Below are 20004 nucleotides of genomic sequence, written 5' to 3'. Positions count from 1 at the left end.
GATGTAGGATGTACCTACAAAAGCCTTCCTTGTACATGGTTTGGGTTTCTTTTTTCTTTCCTCCATTTTAAACACATAATTTACTCTTTTTTTTTTTTTTTTTAAATCCCAAGAATCTCACTCGGATTTTCATTTTCTGCTTGCTGATAGCAGCCATGCTTTTTCTCTCCCATTCCTCCCTGTCCTGCTCCAGCACATCATTGCTCATGATGGACACCGGAAAGAAGTCTAGAGACGCTTCCTTTCATTTCAAACCTCGCTTTCCAGGACGGGCATCAGTGTTATTCTAAGCCTTTCATTGTTCTGACAGAGCAAAAAGCAAACAGTTGCCCGAGTTCTGTTGAAGATCCTGGAAGAACATGAATTATTGTGAGGAATGGGAAGTCTCAGTACTTTCTCTTAAACTTTAAAGGCATCTTGAAGTTACCTCAGCCCCATGCTGCACTAGGAGCCCGCACCAGAAGTTACATCATGAGTCATATTAATGCACCAAGCCTGGCAAGAATGACGAAACAAAAATCCCAGTGAAGAGCCTTGCTTTGTCCAATGATTGCTACTAAATAAAATTGTTACGATGAACCTCCTTAGCAGCAAGACGGGTCTGAAGCATGAGCAATGATTCCTCCAATGTGGCACTAAATTTGGGTCGTTGCTCAGAGTCATCTCACTATATTGCCCTCGGCTCTATAGCTGTACGCTACCGGCGGTTCTATCTGGACAGGACAATGTGGCCCCAGACACTGAGTGCCACCCAAACCACTCTTGACGCCACACCACCCTCCAGGCCTGGCCCTGCTCACTCAAATGCCCAACGCTACGTAGCACGGTGGGACATGCCCACGGACTGCACTCACCTTGACACAGCCGCTTTCTTTGCACGTAAGATCTAACTATTTGTAGGGTTCCTGCTTAGCAGGTAACAGCACCCGTAGTGCTCACGGTCTGCTTGTTAAACAGGATGTAAAGTTTGTCAAGCTGCCTCAAACAACAATGAATATCTGAACCATTATGACCAGCAACATCGCCTCCTTTCACCAGGTTTCACTGCAAAATGCAAGTCAACGGTTGTACGTGTATCTTGTCCAACAGCTGACGTGCTGTACGGGCATCTCACCATTGCAAACTGTCGCCAACCTTACTGAAATCTCTTCCCCTAGCTGAAAACATCTCTATGCTGCCTCAGAACCATCGCTACCTTTAGACTCATGAACCCGTCCACCACATCACATCTTCTACGGTCCGTGATTGTTATTATTAACAGCGAAAATCCAACTCCCACAGTCAGATTTGCCTGCCTAACAATTCAGCAGCAGCAGCAGCATAGGCAAACGTGTACTGTTTGTACCCAGAGCACTGCTGAGCAGCCTGCCGAGGATCTCGGCGAAGGTAGTTTCTCCACATATTCCAACTAAACTTGAAAGCAGGTACACCCAACTGCCTGGTCACCACGGAAGTTCTCTCCCTTTGAAACCTCTGCAGTTTGGACAACCACAAACCAAGCGAAGCTGACGTGGAGCTAGCCTTTGATTCAGTGTCGAGATATCAGGACCAAGAGATGAGGAGGATTTGGCACAAGGAAGGCAATCTGTTTAGTTGTACAACTCACTCAATACCCCACTGCTCAGCAAAGTTCTGAATTCAAGCAAGGAGGTTTGTCTGAAGAGTTCTTAAGCAATTTTCTGTACTTATTTGAAACAGGAATCTGATTATAACAATAGTTATAGAATTAAGAACAACTCTCGCCCTGGCACTAGAAGAGGAAGAAATAAACAAAACCAACCACTCAATTGTATGTTTCTGTGTAACAACCTCCATATTAAAGGGGAGAAACAGGACTTGAGATACCGAATGACCTCAGTTAGCGCATGGCGGGCCGCTTATACCTTGGCATACGGATGAGCCCTTTGCTAAGAAGAAAATACCAACCATATTCATGGCGCCTGCTGTTATTTAAATAGCAATGCTTGAAACCCACAGTGACCAGAGGCTAAAGCCAGAGAGAAACAGTTCAATGGTACCAAGATTTGGAGAAGGAGCTCACCTTCCTGTGGAAGTGGATTTCCTATTTTAAGCCCTTCTAGAGAAAGCACTGGGGGCAGGGGGAATATGCAAGTAGAAAACATTTCGTTCCAGTATGCATTTTCTCCCTGAAGCAGTCCAGGCCCATTGGTATTTCTCATTGACTTCAAGCAGCGTTCAGTCAGACCCTAAACACGATTGTACCATGCGTCCAAAGCACGCTGCTGTGCTTGTTAGTGACCTTTCATTATTCAAAAGCAGGCTAAATTCAGTAAATAATTTTTATGTGCAGAAGTGTCAGGATGATATTTGAATTACTGCTGGACCGTCTTCAAACTGGGATGTTGAGAATCTCCCTGGTTTTACTACATTACCCTACATTTTTCAGACGTTGATCTATGCATCCCATAGGAAACAATCCTAGGAGGCAAAAATGACAACTGAACATGTGCAACGCAGCCCAGCTGCCCTGTGATACTGTTATCACACCCATGGCAAAAGCTCGCAGGAAGGCCAGATGCCCACGACATACACAAAAAAGCCTAGCGGTGTGTGAAACACCCACATCTCACCCCGCTTCCACCGGGCAGGGGATTCCTGCTACTTCTCTCCATCAGTTTTCACTGCAGGAGAGACTACAGAGCATGCCTGAACATCACTGTGCCGAGGCTGCACTAGACTAAGGGAATACGCTGCAAAGGAAAAGGCCCCTAAATACTCTCACCTTTACTGCCAAGGAAGATCTAGCTCAGTTAACCCTGATGCTTTTACCGAGCAGCTCTGCAGAATGAAAGATGGTGCAGCAGGAATAGAAATCCCCGCTGCTTTAGGCCTTGAAAATTAAGTCCACATTAAACATCATCTAGTAGCCAGTGCCCCTGGGGTACTGATCCTGAAACACACATTTAATACAAGACACTGTGCACTTGGATGCTGAGTTACAGTTTGGATACAAGAGAAAATATGCAAGCTCTTGGAATTCCACGTTTCTGGGTTGCAAAACAATTTAATACAAAAGATAAGGTTTCTGCATTGCAGACATTTTTCTTCTTATTAAATATATAACATATTTGTTCATCAGTGTGAAGAGACTTTATGTAAAAGGAGGCATTAAGAGGAAAATTTGAAGTGTCCTTGAAAAAGTTGCATAGAATAGCTGTAGCAACAACCAGGCTAGGTAAAACCAATACTAAACCCCCGTTTAACTACTGTCTAGTCTAGCTGTCATTTCCCAGAACAATGAAGCTTGCATTAATGGAAAGCACTTCTGTACACGTACGTGTTATCATGCTAGGAGAAGCTAAGCAAGTCCAAGAAAACATTTTGTGACTAATACGTTTAAAGAAGATGACTCTAAACAAGTTATGGGAGTATGCACTTTAACCAGGACTACGATTCCTGCATCAACAGAAAACTACTTTATACTATTACGGGTTTGATGCAAACGTGGTAGTCTCTAAGCTTCTGCAATATTTCTAAGAGGAAAGAACCGGGCTCTGAATCATAATCAATTGATAGGCACATAGAAGAAAACCAGACGATACTCTTCAGAATTTAGAATAGCATCTGTAACGCTCAAGGCACGTTGGACAACGCCAAGTGTCCCACCTTTACTTGCGGAAGTACCAGAGATTACCAGGTCAGCCTCCACCTGAAAGCGCTGGCTGAGGTTCCCAGCCGGGGTGAGCTCCGAGCACTGAGATCAACTACTCCCATTTCTGCTGCTGGGCCGAAACGGACTCATGACTTCATGATGACGTAAAGTCGTTTTTGTTTACACAACTGAAGATGACAGGGGCCCAAGCCCTCATCACACTACAGCCCAAAGCCTTCTAGCTGCACTGGCCCTCTCAGCCTGAAGCTCAGTACTACTGCAACTCTTCTGGAGTTTGGTAGCTTTCCAGCAGTACGTTTGCAGCACAAGCAACAAACCACAATCAGCTTTTGAGGAGTCTTTTTTATTAAGATAAATCCAGCAAAATTCCTAACAGTGGGTACATACAACCAACCTGCCCTTTTAAAAGAAATGTTTGTATTTCATTTAAAAACATGATTACACTTTTATTTATTTATTTTTTTCAAAACTGACAAAATAAAATTACATTTGGGAAACAACAGATTTCCAGCTCTTAGGTTTTTCATGAAAATAGCTCACCTTCTTTATAAAAGCAACCCACAGAACCACTGGAATGTTTAACACGGTTATTTGTTTTGAGACCTCCCCACTTTAAGAAACCATACAACACATACAAGGGTAAAATTAAAATCTGAAGTCTGTAAGCATGACTTACACAAAAAGGGACACACTGACAGAAGTCAAAAGCTACCACCACTTATTCTTTCCATGTACCATACAAACTATTACAATCACAAAATTTAAAAACAATGATTTTTTTTTTGTTTTGTTTTGTTTGTTAGGGATTTAATTCCCAAGTAACCGAGATGATGATGTTCCATAATTAAATTCATGCTAAAAAAACCTGCATTTATAAAATAGTTGATAAAAATATTCCTCTCTGTTAACAATACAGCATGGAGGTACGGATACCAAATGATGGAGATATAGGGCAGGGTTAACATTACTCGGACTTGGCTTCCTTATCATCAGATGCTTCAGCAGCTGGTGCCTATAAAAGTGTTTGGGAAGAATAGAAATATTATTCGTAATGCTAATCGGATTCCATTCTAACAAGCATCAAAGAGAGACTAGTTTGTCAGCACACACATGGACAACATTTTGTGTAGATAGACAAGAATGCACAGCTACTACAGAAAATATCAACACACCACCATGTCGGCTGATAATTCTAAAAATTAAGACACAGATGAGTATTAATTGATGATCAGGTTAATTTTGGAATGTTAAGTGCCTCCGAAGAGGCAGAGGTTTAGAACATACTTTACATTAGGATCAATCATATGCTAGGGAACGTTCAAGTCCTCATCTCCGTAAGTCACAGGGAAGTGTAAGAATTGCACACAAAAACACGACACTTGTCTGTTGTCCAAAATTCACAGAAATTGGTTCTCACCTGTTTTCTATAAAAATGCCTGCTATTACTTTTTAAGTCTACACACCAAAATGCAAAGCTCCTATCAAAGATCCTTCGAAGTACATTAGCCCCATATTAATTGTTAGCAAAGAAGCTTCCAAATTAGTTTTAAAAATGAAAGAATAAACAACCCATTAACTGGATAATGATACTCAACACATGAAGAGAGATCACTGTAAATCAAAAGCAACAGAGAACACAACAGGCTAGTCTGTGCCTACAGGGGCAAAGGGAGCCCGTAGCAAACACTGCTCTTCTCCTATCAGCAAGAAATCTGCTAGGAAAAGGCCATCAGGAGCTTGTAGCTAGTCCTAGCAAATGGCAGCTCTTAGGTAAGTAGCTGATACAGTAAGAACCTGTAAGAAAGAGGCTTGCAGATCAAGAGACAAGACCAAGTTTATTTTGCCGATCTCTTGTTGAACTGTTCTGAGGCGAAGAATTGTTTTAAAGAATTGTGTAAAACTTAAAACCAGATTTCGGGCACAGTACCAACCCGTGCTGAGCAGAAGAGGCAATCCAGCAGTCCAGAGAGGATATGCAAAGACAGCTCAGGGTTGGATAGCAATCTTACTGAGCTCTATTCTTCCCCAAATATTCATTGCTCTTGTGCCAACCCTGAGAGGGACACTATGATAGCACAGACCACCTGTGGAAGGGCTCTATCACACAGCAGGAATGAGCTTGAAGGAGAATGCCATTCTTTCAGGCTCTCCCTGGGAGTTGCCCTGTGCAGATACTGCAGCTGGTCTGTCTTTACAGGATGGCAGTGTAACACACCACTTTCTGAGAAGGAGGCCCAATCGTTAGTTCCTGCAGATGTATTACCAACACATCTGTGTTTATTCCCATGTTTACTGTAGCTAAAGTACCTCATTAGTTTTGGTATCTCCGTTTTCAGAGTGGTTTTCTTCTTTAGCATCCTCTTGTTTAGTTTCGTCTTTGCCTTTGGCTCCTTTCTTCCCTTTTGTTGCTGCCTTTTTGTCCTCCTTTTTATCATTTGCTGCCTTTTCTTTCTGTTAAGAAAACAGACCGTGATACAGTAAACACTAATTTCCACCTCGTACATTTGCATAAGCACATTCTCAACTCTAAAACCATCTACACAACCTGCTTCTACACACTGAACCTCCTATTGACAAAGATGAGATTAAATTTTCTTAAGGAGAAGTGTTTTCCTTCTATTCTGTCCCGAATGTGCTACTGGGAAGTGCATAATATAAAAGCAGCCATGGCTGGGGTTAAAAGAATTCCTATTTTAAATAGGCATTCAATTAAATTAGCTAAAAAATGTTGGAGTTGAACTGGCCTGTATTTCTGCTGTGCTGCTGAAAGGCATACCACAGAACAAAAAGAACATGTACAACTTGTGGAAATACCAGAATACTTCAGATGTGCTATTAATGCCTATTTAGAAAACTGTAACAAAGCTGTAGTCAAAGGACTTTCCCCCTTCCCTGCCAGAAATATTCCTTACTATAATAAACCATTTGTGTGATAGAGAAGTTGGGGGCTCAATAACGAGGACTCTGCATTTATTATTTAAGTGCACTTTCTTATAAGTCAGATCAGGGTAAATCAAAACAAAACTTGATGCTACAACTTCTGTAGTAATAGTTTTCTATATGGCAAGGTCAGATCCCAACCCCAAAACAGTAACAATCACAACTCTCATTAGCTTCGCTTTGGAGGATCTGCCTCTTGCTGCCAGTAGGTAACTGCACTAAGCCAACTAGCTTAGTTCCTTGCTTGATTAGCCTAGTTCCAACAAAGGAGCCATAAATATCGGCAAAATTACTCCTCACAGGTAAGCGAAGATAAACAGATAATTACTGAATGCCTCTCTCTCTACGCAGAAGATGGAGTTGTCTCAGTGACTAGAAGTTACAAAAACTGTGCTTTCTTATTTCAACACCTTGCTTATTAGTGTACAAAATTAATTCACATTAAAAATGAGCTGTTTGCTAAGGGTAAACTCAGATACAGAGTATAAGGGGCAAAGACACCCAATTCTTCAGTGATAGTGATGATTAAAAATTCACCAAAATTAACACCAACCCCTGTAATAATGCAGAAAATTTAAGACAGGAGGTTACTAGCACTTGAACGGGTGAGGGCCTCTTTCCTCCCTATCCTCCCACTCCTCAGTCTGACCTTGCTGAGGGATTTCAGCCCACCTGGGAAACTCTACTACAATACAGTGTTAGGAGTCCCCTTCTCCTGGGCTGTCCAACTTCCAGGAGAGGGAGAAGAAAGATAAATATCACAGTAGTATCAGCGCACCCAACTATTCTGGTACCATTTGGCAGCAAGATTTAGAATTGCAATACTACTACGGTACTGGTTTGCTCTCTGTCACTTGAACGGAACTCATCAGACATTTGAAGGACACGTAAGTAGTCCACTGTGAGGAGTTCCTCCAGCAGCACCAGTAGGCTCCAAACCCACGAGCACTGGCGTGTTAGTCACGGGCTCTTCCAATGTAAGCCATAAGGGATTTTTAAAGACTTGGGGTTGTTTGAAGAAGGCTATCTTTTCCCTTACCCCATGAAAGAAAGGCAACAAAGTATTAACAGAGCTAAAAGTGTAATCCTCTGAGGCCCACTCTTTGATGGTAAAGACCCCCTTAAGAAATTATTTGAGGAGAATCCACAGAAACTGGCATCCATGGCTGGACTCTGACCGGAGAGAAGGTGTCTCGCAGCACATAGCTGAGTGAGGATCCCAGTATCTCTGCTCTGTTCTGCAAGTTCCGTGGCTTCTGGGGACAAGCTAATGGCTATTCTGTATGGGATCAAGCCCTTTCCCACAACCAAGTGAGTCCAGGACAAAAAATACCCAAGGAGATACTGTCACTTTTCAATTTCCAAGCTTCTTCCATCCTCTCCGCTAGTTCTGAGACAATACCATTGTGTTCGTTTTCCTGAATAACTTTTCTATACAGATGGCAACATCAATTCAGTAATAAGGTCATATGTTTTATAAAGTGATAAAAACTTTTTTTCCCAGCTCTATGTTTTTCAATATGGCTAAGTTTAAAAGGTGAAATCTATTCTGACACGCAAAAAAACATTCAAAGAACCTGAAGGTTGCAAAGTTAAGCATTTGGGGGGAACAAGAATGAAAGATGCCTGCACAATTCTTATTACATCCCCCTTTGCACAGATATTGACCCAGTATTAGGAGCTCTCGAGAGCCAAAAATGCAACTCAGGTATCCTGGCTTCAAACCAGCACCTTAGAAGCAAGAGGACCAACGCTCTCCCAGTCCAGCTGGGGGGCAATGACCAAGGCACCACTTCCAGCAGAACTAAACAGTGTATGATCCCAGAGGGAGACCGCACCATGTAGCTTGTGCAGTAGGGGACCAAACTAAGTTTTGACAGTCACTTACAGTCCTTAACTTTTGAATGCTTATTTTCACAACTTTTAAGATTCTGTTAAGGCAGCTTTTGTGTATAAACCCTGAGATGTTTATATAATGAAAAAAGCAAACTTGAAAAAGACAAAAAAGTAAATACCAACAACGTGCATTGTATGCAACCACACCGACCTCTGCACAGGCCATCAGCAGAGGCTGAACCCTGGACTTTTAGATCCCCAAGCCAGGTCTCTGCCACTTGGGCTGGAAGAGTGGTAGGCTCTCCCTTCCCAGGGGACCAGCCACTAGAGGGAGATGGAATCCAGAGTGTGCCAGCCGCTCGCACCGCAGGAATGTGGAGCAGCAGGGTTCCTAGGTTCCCCTGCCGCTCTGGAATGGGATCTAGAAACTCAGTTGCACGATCAAGATGCAGATGTGAAAAATTTGCTCTGCACGGCACTGCAATTACAGAGCTGAGATGCGGGGTTGTCATGGTTTAGCCCCAGCTGTCCCCAAAATGACAAACGGGGTTCTCCTTCTTGTCCGTTTCTCATGACAACTCTGCTGTCCCACAGAGCAGGATTTGGAGGCAGAACAGTTTTCATCATCTGGAAGTCTGCTGTGGCATAGGCAATGGCAAGGCCTTTCAAATGTACAGAAAAGAGCTGCTGGTTGCCAGCCCGTCATCGCCTTCTGTAACTAAAGCATCTCTTGCACCTCTGCTTTGCCCATATGACCATCCAAAACCATGAGAGAAAATGTATGATGAGAACAGGTTAAAGAACACTAGTTTTGTTGTTGTTGTTTGGTTGGGTTTTTTTCCCAGCTGCAAAATCCAAATGCAATCTGAATATTTACAGATAGATCTAAAAAAAGCACCACAAACTGTGACTGCTGGGCAAGTTTGTGACAGGAAAGAGGCTATAAAGAAACACCTCATGGATTGCAGAACTGTCCCTTTTTAAATTTCAAACTGTTGCTCCAAAGCACAAAGGAGATTTAAATAGCTTCTTTTTTAACTATACTGTCAGATATGCCAATATTTCACATTTCCAAAAATATTCAGCTTAAGGGAATGGGCATGTAGAACTTCATCTCCAGTGATTAAAATCTGATAAACTGATAACTAACTGAAAAGAGCGACTTTGAATGAAAACATAGCAAGAAACTGTAATTAAAAGCATGATTTTCAATGCCTTCTCTAATTGAGTCTCTGATCTCTATTCAAAGCATTGCTTTCCCAACAATGCATTATATGAAACCTCAGAACAGCGTTGCAAGGCAAGCAGTAAAGCCTCACCACAACTGATTGAAAATCTGTTCAGTTTACCACATTCCTTCACTAGAAACTGGATAAAATTGTCTTTACATCCTTCACGTTCTTTTAACTCACATAATTCAATGTTAAATCTTTAAAGAAAATACTAAAAACCAGAATGGTTAGTTGTGGATATTTTTTTTCCCTACAAATACCTGGAGAAAGAAAAGTGTAACTTCAGTTCAAGAGATCTTGAATGCTTACCTTAGGTGCTGCCTTTTTGGGCTTTGGCTCCGGTTTAGGCGGAGCAGGTTTCTGTACAAAACATACATAAGAAACAGAGTCAGATGAATGCTAGAAATGTTTTAGCAATATGTTGGCAACTTTTGAAAATCAGTCAAACAAAAACTAGTTTTGAGCTGTCTGCTTCCTTCTGTAGTATAAAGGAGTAAACTTCAGAGACAGGTCAGCATGTTTTGTTACCCAAACCCAGGTTCCCTCATGTATGTTATGGTGGTTATGGTACAGATGCTGATGGTAGTAGTAAGTAGATCATTACTGTGTCTGGGTGGTACTGTCTGCTGTGAAGGCAAGCGTATGTCAAAAATGAAAGGTACTAACATTTGGACATAACTCTACGTATGAATACACACCTTAGCTTTCACTAAAATGGCTTAAAAAAGGGCTGGGTACACTAAGCGTCTATAGAAAGGGATGCCAAGAGCCTGTTTAGGGCTGTGACTTCCGGCTGAACCCTACTGCATGACACAGATTTACACCCTCTAGGTCTCAGTTTACCCAACAGTTGGGCCTGCAAAACCAATGGGCAAGTTACAAGTATAAGGAAAGAGCAGGTAATTTATCGCACTATGAGCAGGTATACAAGGAGAAGACCTACAGAGAACAAATGCATCTTGAAATCAGTACTCCTTGACTCTGGATACTCGTGTCCAGGCTGAAATGTTAACTAACGCGGCTGTTGTATCTCATGTGAAATGTCTAAAAGTAAGCCGGTGATGTGCTGATACTCAAGGATTGGAAACATAGAATAGGGATTTTACTTTTAAATATTGCAATATCCTAACCATGCCTTTCACAATACCGGTAGAAAAAGCTCAAATCATTCCTCTGTAACCATCCCTTAAAACTTAGCATCCCACGTGATGTAATATTAAAAGAGTAAATAAAGATACTTACAGCAGATAGTCTAGCTGACCTTCTCTTTGGCTGTGTAAAGAAAGATGTGTCACTAAAATTCAGAAAGCATATATAGCAGCACTTTCTCAGAACTGCCACCCAGAGTAACATGGCACATACATGAAGCCCCCATACAAATTTGAGGATTTATGACATTACGGGCATTATGGCGACGACTTCCCAAAAGTGCAGCTTTGTTCAATAGTTCTCTGTGCTGCCTCCCTCTTACCCCACTGAGGTGGTAAGTGATAAAGCTTCCGTACTTCCAGGAGTTGTGTCATGAAGGCTCTGCCACCGAGCCGTTGTCTGTAAGGCTAAAGGGAAGACGTTGCCATTGGAACCGATGGCCTCAGGCCTTAGTCGGCCTCAGGCCTTAGTCCACCTCAGGCAACAGACCAAGGGCTGGGCCTGGGCACCCTGAACCCGGGTCCCAAGCTTGCACCCACCCCCGGGGGCTGCAGACCCCACGCGAGGTGTGGGGGCCTCGTAATTTATGTGGAGCACCACACAAGTTCTTGGAGGAATGGGGACTGGCACTGGAGAAGCAGCTCCTACCTCCTCCTTTGCCTCGCCTTCAGCTGGAGCCTGCAAGGAAAGCGAGAGGCCGAGGTGAGAAGGTGGCACCATCCCCCTGTGCACCGGCTACAGCCCTGAGGGGAGCCCCGGGGCCGGGCAGGGCACCCCCAACGCCCCCCAGGCAGATCCGGCGGGGATGAGCCGCACCTCCCGCCTCCCCTCCCCGCTCCCCAGACCCGAGGAGGTCGATGGCGGCCTCTCACCGCCTCGAACTACAACTCCCATAATGCCTCGGGGCGGCCGAAGCGACGTCACCGCGCCGAGGCGTCCCCGCGTTTAAAAAGTTCCCGCCAAATTTACCTGCCACAACAAGGTCGTCGCCGACCCCGCGCAAGGACAATGCCCGTCACCCGGCCACGCCGCGATCTCTCACGGGGCTTCGGCTCGGCCCCGCCGCCCTCGGCCTCGCCATCATGGGGGCCGGGGGCGGCGGGGCCGGGTCGAAGGCCCGTGGGCGGGCGGGTGTCCCGGCTGGTTGCGGGGGGGTGTCCGCCTCACCGCCTCCTCCTCCTCCTCAACGGCCGCGGCTCGCGCCGAGCCTTGAGGGAAGCCGGTGGGGCCCCTCCGAAGCAAAGTTACTAATTATGGTGGTGAATCCCTTTCCCCGGCTTTCCTTCAAGGACAGTTTCAAATTCTGCGCCGCCTAATGGCACCAAATTACCATTGCACAACCATCTGGTATGACAAGAAGTGGGAGAGGAGGAGGGAGAGAGGAAAAAAAAAAAAAAAAAAAGAGAACAAAGGCAAACGCAGGAGAAAGAGGCACCGTTTAGACCCAAATCCTCCCAGGGAATGGCCCGATTCGCACTAAAATGCCCCCGGAGGTAGCCGGGAGGGCTGGGGCCATTCAGCCCCGGGGTTTTCGGCGCTGGGCGAGCGGCAGAGCCCTCCGTGCCTAGCGCTGCCTGCCTGTGTTCTCCATAGGGGCAGCAGCAGCACTATGGCTGTTTGTAATCCAGCATGGAGACACTGCTCAGCCTTCTCCTTGCAAACAAAAACAGCCCAAAGTGAACTCACAGGCTCCCCTGCCCACGCCGAGCAGCCCCAACACACGCCCTAGCCCTCTCCCTCCGGTCCCAGCTCCACTTTAGGACATCCACAAAAAATTAAAAATGCAAAAACTCCACATACACCCACACGCGCGCGCGCAAAAATTTACGGATCATTTTGCAAATGCTGCTTTAATCTCTCCCGTTCGTTCCCCATCTCTCTCCCCTATTTTTTTTTTTTGTACTTACCTTTCTTTTGGGCATAGTTGCACCTTAATAGTTGATTGCAAAATATATAGATATATGTAAAAAATAAATGTAACCACCAAAAAACTGTTTCAACCGTTCTGCAAAATTGCAAAAAAAAAAAAAAAAAAGAAAGATGTATAAGGGACCAAGAGTTAATTGCAGCAGAAACTGAACAAAAAAAAATCCCCCCCTCTTTATTGCAAACAGTAAAATACACCAACACGCAACCAAACTGCATGAATGGGGAGCGCGAGATGGGCCCAGCCGCCGACTGACGGCCGCGGCGGCCAATGGGAGCGCGGGCAGCGGCCAGGGAGGCGGGGCGTAGGCGGGGAGGCGGGGCCGCGGCCGTAGCGCGAGAGACGCTCGCAGACAGAGGGACGGCGGCTCTACGCTGTCTGCGCAGCGGAGCCGGCTTAAAGCGCGCGGTGAATACGGCGCCGCCGCCGCGGCGGGGAGGAGGGGGGGAGGACGCCGCCGCCGGCAGCCCGAGCGCGGCCCGCGGCGGGCGGGCGCGGGGACGAGGCGGAGTGGGGGCAGACCCCGGCTCGCAGCCGCCGCCTCCTCTCCGAGTGCCTCCGCGCCCGCTGCCTTCTGCCCCGCCGGCCGCAGATTCCAACCCCTCCCCCCCCTCCCCCCCCGCCCCCGCCTGCTTCCCCGCGTTCCCCCCAGAGGCCGGGAAAGAAACTTCCCCGAAAGTTACCACAGGCCGCAGGACGACAACATGGCCGCCTCGGCGGCGGCGGCTCCGGCCCTCTCGCCGCGCGGGGCCCTGCGGCCCGGCAGCCGAGGGCGGCCGGCGGCAGAGGCCGGGGTGCCGGGGCGGAGGGAGCTGGGCCGGCCGGCGGCCGCCACGGCCCGCCTCTGCGGTACCTGTTGGCAAGGGCCGTCAGCCCCGCGGTTACCTCAGCCAGCGCCGGGGGCTGCGGCCTTTGTCCGCCCCGGACCCGCGGAGTAAAAATAGGGTGACCGTGGGGTGTAACAACCCCTGGGGCTGGGCAACAGCTGGGCAGGGATCTTCGGGTCTAGCTTTGGCTCCGGGTTGCCTTTTTGGTCTGTTAACATCTCCGCTGAAGCGCGCGAAATCTTTCCTGGAGCTGGGCCTATGAGTTTGAGGTAGGCCATAGGGTGAAGTCTCGGACTTCTGCACAAATTAAGTAAAATTTGCTCTTGTTACCATCATAACTGCAATCTCTCCAGGGTTTGTGCCTTCTGTTTTGTGTATTTCTCTGGGAAAAGCACAAGGCATGTATTAATACCACCTTTAGGACCGAAGGACTTCGCAACTAAGACTTAAAAGCAGGAGTTGTCGCTCAGAGATGTGACTATTCTTGCCAAAAGCCAGTCTAATCTCTTTCTAAAAACCTTCAATAAAGGAGATTCTGCAAAGTGCCTGTTTCAGCACTCAACTGTCCTTAAAAACACACAGTTTTCCCCAGCACCTAAACTGTACTTTGGTTGTGAATTAAAGTTTCTTTGCCCAGCCTCTAGCAGATGCAGAGAACAGTTAATCAACTTAAATTTACAATGACATTTTAGATCCTGTATCATTTCACATAATATAATGCTCTCCTGTAAACTTCATTTTTCTAAATGGAACAAATTCTCAGAGGCCATATTTTGTAAACCTTTTATCATTCTTAGGATCCTCCAGGCTCTCTTGAACTTCGCATTCTTCCTTACATCTATATCCAATAATCAGGTTAATTAGGTAACCTGTCTCAGCGTGGCATTTGCTGACTTTGCAATGGCATCACCATGGTGGTTCAGATTCTTTTTCTGATCCCCTGTAATCCCCTGATCCCTTTCAGCAATGCTGCTATCTGAACAGCTGTTCCACCTACTCTTGACAAATCAATGGCGACTTTTTGATTTGTCACTCTGTACACTACCTCATTCTCAAAGTGCTTATATCTCAGTATTATCTTTCTGGAGCTTGGACTTAAACTGAGTGATTTTCCATCCACGGGTCCACCTTTCTCCCTCTTCCTCCAGACGATGTATAACCGTCAAATGCTGTTGCTTTTTTGTGGATACACACCCATTACTCAAAAATGTCTATTACTGGCCTCCTAAGTACTGGGGAGTGCGTTTTCCAGGCACTGCTGACCTCGGTGTAACCACATAACCAAGTAGAATTCAGTCTGTTCTTCCCTGCTGCTACCTGTTGCTGTCATCTTCCTTAAACGTCGGCTTTAGTAACTGGTGGCAATTCACTTTATTTGGAGGCTGAAGCAAAGAAGGCAGAGGGATTTTTTGTGCTTTCCTTTATTTGTTCTCCTTTTCTGTCAGTAATAAGATTTTCTTTTGTTTTGCTTTTACTTCCAATGCGTAGAAAGAGAACATGTTTCTCTAGCCCTGTTTGCTTCTTCCTTTTAACTACTTTTGGACCTTTGTCTTTCATTTTGTTCCTACATGCCTGTGCTATTCCATTCTACTAATTTGTAGCTGTCCGCTTGTTTCCACTTTTTGCACAATTTGGAAAGACTGCTTATGTATTTCTAAAGCTGCCCTTACAACTCTGTTGTACTTTGTTCATCTTTATGTTGGTCTTTCCTGTCTGTCTGCCATGTTAGGATGGTTTTCTGTTCTGTCAATGGGTTTCTTTCTCTCTCATTGCCTGTAATTTATGCCACCTTCAAGTTCTCCTGTATTAATTAAGATTTTAAATAGCGTTTCCAGTAGTTGTCTCCATCTTTTGAACTAAAAATTGTCTGAAACACATTTCAAGAGCTCTTGGTCTTCTTTCAAGAGTCTGTGTCCGATAGCAGAAGTTCTCCATTGCCAACATGGTTTGTGCTTCAGTTGCTTTTGTCAGCTGCCTTGAAAGGTTTCACCTGTCTCCCTGCAGTTACTGTTTCACTCCTTCTGTATTCTGTGAGAAGTCTTTGTACATTTGTGGAAAAGCAACAGGAGTCTGTTGAAGAGTCTGTCAACATTTTCTCCCGAACAACTTGCTTGTCATGCAACTTGGTTGAAAGCTTGGATCAAAACCCTCACTGGAAATCAAGCACATATTTAAAATTTTCTATTAATTTTTGCATTACATTTGCTATGCCTTCCTTTTCACCCCGTGTTTGTTCAAACATTTTGACTTTTCTAAAAATGTTTGTTAAACCATAGACTGACCATAATAATCTTTAGAAGATCAGTTCCCTCTGAATAGACAGGATGAACTGCCACACGATACCGTTATGCTGAAAGTGTAAAAGGCTGTTACTGTGTAGACCTATAGAAAATAACAGGCCTGGTTGTAGCCTATGGATATTCTAAACACCCTTCCTTCAGGCCAAGTGGAAGGAACAATTAAATACTCCTTTATGCAGTAATAACTGGAAAGAATAGGAAGTCACCTATCAAACCAATCGGGAGGTGGCCATGGCTGGTTGAATTTTTTTCTAAATCACAGAAGTCATCATATGTTTATTTGTGACCAAAACCAAGCAGCAGATAAAAGAAGCATTGGCCATGCGATGAAGGCCTTCCATCCTTGCTGCTCACCTTCAGTATTCAAGCAGAGGAGACCATGGTCCCACCATCGTTAATACAGCAGCAAGAATCTGATCCAGACAGGCAGCAGGCTCACTGTGACATTAGCCACAGCACACCGTACGGAGCTTACAGAGGCTTTATGGCTGTACGGTAGTGTTACATCAGGTGTGGAAAGATGAAAAGGATTTAATGATGTGTTAGAATGGCATGGACCGATACACCTAGCCTGGCACACGGACTGCCGGCACCAAACTAACCAGTTAAACATTTTTTGATAAACTAGGCCTAGGAGGGTAAGTTTATTCTGGGTCGTTAGTTTGTACCATGTGACCTTTTTTGGCATTTTTGCCAAAACTGGCATTTTTTTATTCAGTACAAGAAAACCTAAACCTGAATTTATGATACCATATCGCCAGACTATGTAAAGAGTAAATCAAAGCAAAAAACCAGAAATTAATCTTTTTTGTGCTACTGTTTCCATGAGAAAACTTCATGTTAAAATTTAAATTCTGCTTCTATAACTAGGTTATCAACTCCAGAGGTAAAATCATCCAGTTTACAAACAGAACTGTATCACTATGTCAGAACAAAACTAACCAACACAGCCAACACTCCAAATAGCCAATCTGAATGGCCCACACTAAACTGAGAAAGCGATGCTCAAATGTTGAGAAATTTTTAGAAAAGTGGGAAATTGCAAACAACCTAAGTGCAAGAAAATACTTTCAGGCTGAAACTTACCACAACTCAGTTTAAGTTTTGCCTCCTAATCTTTGCAAAACAGGGCAAGACTCAGCCAACTCAATTTTGATAGCCCAGTGGTCTGACTCCCGGTTGCTCTGTGTCTATTAACCAGTCATCTCGGGGATCAACATCTCTCCAACATCCTCCAAGGTCCTGTTAACCACATCTTGAATGTTGGATGGTTTTCAAGATGTTTGTTGGTCCACAATTTCTCATGTAGATTTTCCTGCTGTTGCCCAAGGCAGAAATGTCCTGCAGAGGAGGAGACCCTGTTCCTGATGTCAGAGAAGATCTGTAGTACTTAATGAATGTTCTACATTACCTTCTTGAATGGAAGCACATGAAGATACTCCTGAATAAAGGCAAAATACACCAAAGCCACTCCTGGGATGATTGACTTCTAGCCTTCCCCAAACAGGCATTTAGATATATGTTGTTTTCTCATTCCTTTGTGCTAAAATTCACGTGAGTTTTGAACATTAGGAGACTCTTTTCCACCACAGGATCCCAGTAGTCTTGCAGCTCTCGCGGTCATGCTGTTCAGACCTCAGGCATTTTAGTCCCTGACTCATTTGCCCCTAATGCGAAAAGAGACCTGGTCCTACTGAAGGTACAGTGGTTATGCAATTCTTCAACACCACTATCTCTGGAACAGCAGGGTGGATGAGACACATCTGCAGGTGCTGACAGCGCGGCTGATGGCATGGTGAGGCGGCCCTGACTACCTTGCTGACGTCTGCTGTGACAATTTCTGTTAAACCAGAAGCAAGCATGACATGGGCTCTGGACACCATAGCTACCTGGTTCATGTAACTGCAACAGCCCCATAATTACGAGTTTAGAGGCAAGGGAAGTTAGGATTCTGTATGTGCTTATAGTCATGGCACATACGACAACTAATATTAATACACACATTGCTTTGTGGCAAAATGTCACAAAACAGGTTTTCATGTTATGTCCCTGGCACATTTAAAGTGTCTGTTGGCCTTATTTTATGTAACTTTAGAGATGAGTGAATTATCGATCTATAGAAGATGTTTGGGCTTGGTTAATTTTATAGTTTGTCCTTGGTAGCGTTACGGTTTGTCCTGGGTAAAAATTGATTTATGTGTCAAATTCAGTACTGATTGTAATGAAACATTTAGTGCTTATTAATTTGGGAACATGAGGGTGTAAGTCTGTTGGTTGGTTTAGGATTCTCATTGAGCCTGTCTGTTCATCTTTACTTCAGTAAAACTGTTTGGCTTACCTACAGCTTCCTACCCTGTCCCCGATAGTAAAGGGGACGACTGCAAGCATCAAAGTAAATGCAGACTTTTATTAAACACAAAATATAGATAAGACGAAATTACAATCCATTGCAATTGGATGCAATTGCTGGCATCAGCAAGTCTGTCTTTTAGTTATTTCTTCCAGTTTTTGTTCTTTAAAAGAAGATGTAATTTGGAAAAGCAGTCAAAACTAAGGCTACTACTAAAATGAAGCCAGAAAAAGCACAAAAGAAAAATTAGTAGTTTCATCAGCTGATCAGTTGCCAGCCACTGTCTTTTATTTGCCTTTTCCTCCACAATTCTTGCATGGCGTGCAGTGCTGTACAGGTCTCAAATGTGTGATGACTACCATTACAGTAACAACGCTCTCTCTTCAAAAATACAAGGTTATGGTAGTGCACGTGAGAAGAGAAAAGGAAGTTTGAAGAGTGGCAGGAGTCACCTGCGTGGGCGAAGTATTGCTAGTTCCTGGCCTTGCACGAAGTACTGCATGGAGTCCTGTCCCCAAAACTGGGACACACCTTTACTCCAGGGTCACATGGTGGCAAAAAATACAAATGCCATACTGGGATGTGTAAATAATATAATTTTCAAAACAAGAACAACTTCCAGGCAGGATTCATCGATCCAAAAGCAGATGCTTACATTTGAGCTAGTTGTCTGGACTCCTTATGCAGTCGGCAGAGAAAAGCAGGCACCTTCAGGGTCTGGTGCACTCCATTCTAGAACAGATGTGCAATCTGACATTATAAACCAAAAATTATATTTCCACGCCTAACACAAGGGAGATTATTAACAGGTTTGGTGACATCTCGACATGGAAATAAGTGGCGATGTCTACTACCTGTATAACATCGGATTAACTCCATGAGCTAACTTAACAGAGATGATGAAAACAAGGGAGGTGGCAAGGGCGGAAAACACAACTGCAATGGGAAATGTCCAGTGTCTCCATGTAGATCACGTAGGTGTTATGTCTGAGTGTGAATGGTTAGACACTATTAATGACTCTTTATGGAGCAGCTGGTCAGGGAAGCCAAGAGAAGAGAAGCAACACTTGATTTTGGTGAAGACAGAGAACAGGACCTGACTAATCTGTTTGAATCAGTGACCTTTATGTACTTAAGAGTTACCACTCTGATCAGAGCAACAAAAGCCAAGGAAATACCCTGTTGTTCTTAATTTTGGAAAGGGGAATTCTGTAACAGTGAGAAGGCTTCTTGGAAAAAAGCTGAAAGGGGTAGCTAAAAGAATAAAAGGGGTTTATGTAGCATGGAGACTACTGAAGGACATCACACTGGAAGCTCTGAACAAATGCATATCACCGGTCAAAGAAGCACATCGGAGGATCAAGCGTGGCTAAAAAAATGGCGAAAAAATCAAACATGGCTAAAAGGTGGGACAGGGGAGGCTATCAGAAACAGGAAGGCATCCTTCAAAAAGTTTGATTTGTTTTTTGATGAGGAAAACATGAAAGACTATAAGCAAGTGAAATGTAAAAATTGCATAAAAAACAGAGTTTGACACACAACTAGCAAAAAGACTTAAAAAGCATAAGAAGTCATTTTTCAGTCTCGTCAGGAGCAGGAAGCCTGAAAGACATTTTCTAGAAGGAATCAGCTATTGAGATATAAAAGGAATATGTAGAAAAGACAGCACTGGAGCAGAAAACCCAAATGAGTTTTTTGCATCTGTGTTTATAGTGGAGGAGGCTGGGGAAGTTCCCAGACAGGAACTCAACAAGCTTGCCTGAGGATCTGTCTCACGCTGAAGCATCGGTAAGGGTTAGAGTAAATCGA

At 44.4% G+C, this 20004-nt stretch overlaps 1 protein-coding gene across 1 annotated transcript; it reads right to left on the bottom strand.

Annotated features, from left to right (window-relative positions):
- Positions 1 to 4453: 4453 nt before the first annotated feature.
- Positions 4454 to 13519, bottom strand: HMGN5 (high mobility group nucleosome binding domain 5). Its single transcript, XM_082004299.1, has 6 exons — positions 12699 to 13519; positions 11440 to 11469; positions 10885 to 10914; positions 9952 to 10002; positions 5942 to 6085; positions 4454 to 4646 (listed from the first exon to the last, which is right to left on the bottom strand). Exons 1-6 carry the CDS (start codon positions 12711 to 12713, stop codon positions 4599 to 4601), a joined length of 318 nt encoding a protein of 105 aa, XP_081860425.1. The 5' UTR covers positions 12714 to 13519; the 3' UTR covers positions 4454 to 4598.
- Between the last annotated feature and the right edge of the window lie 6485 nt (positions 13520 to 20004).

This window comes from Phaethon aethereus, assembly GCF_964289735.1.
Source record: "Phaethon aethereus genome assembly, chromosome: 10".
Taxonomy (NCBI): domain Eukaryota; kingdom Metazoa; phylum Chordata; class Aves; order Phaethontiformes; family Phaethontidae; genus Phaethon; species Phaethon aethereus.
This window is presented reverse-complemented; position numbering and strand designations above follow the sequence as displayed.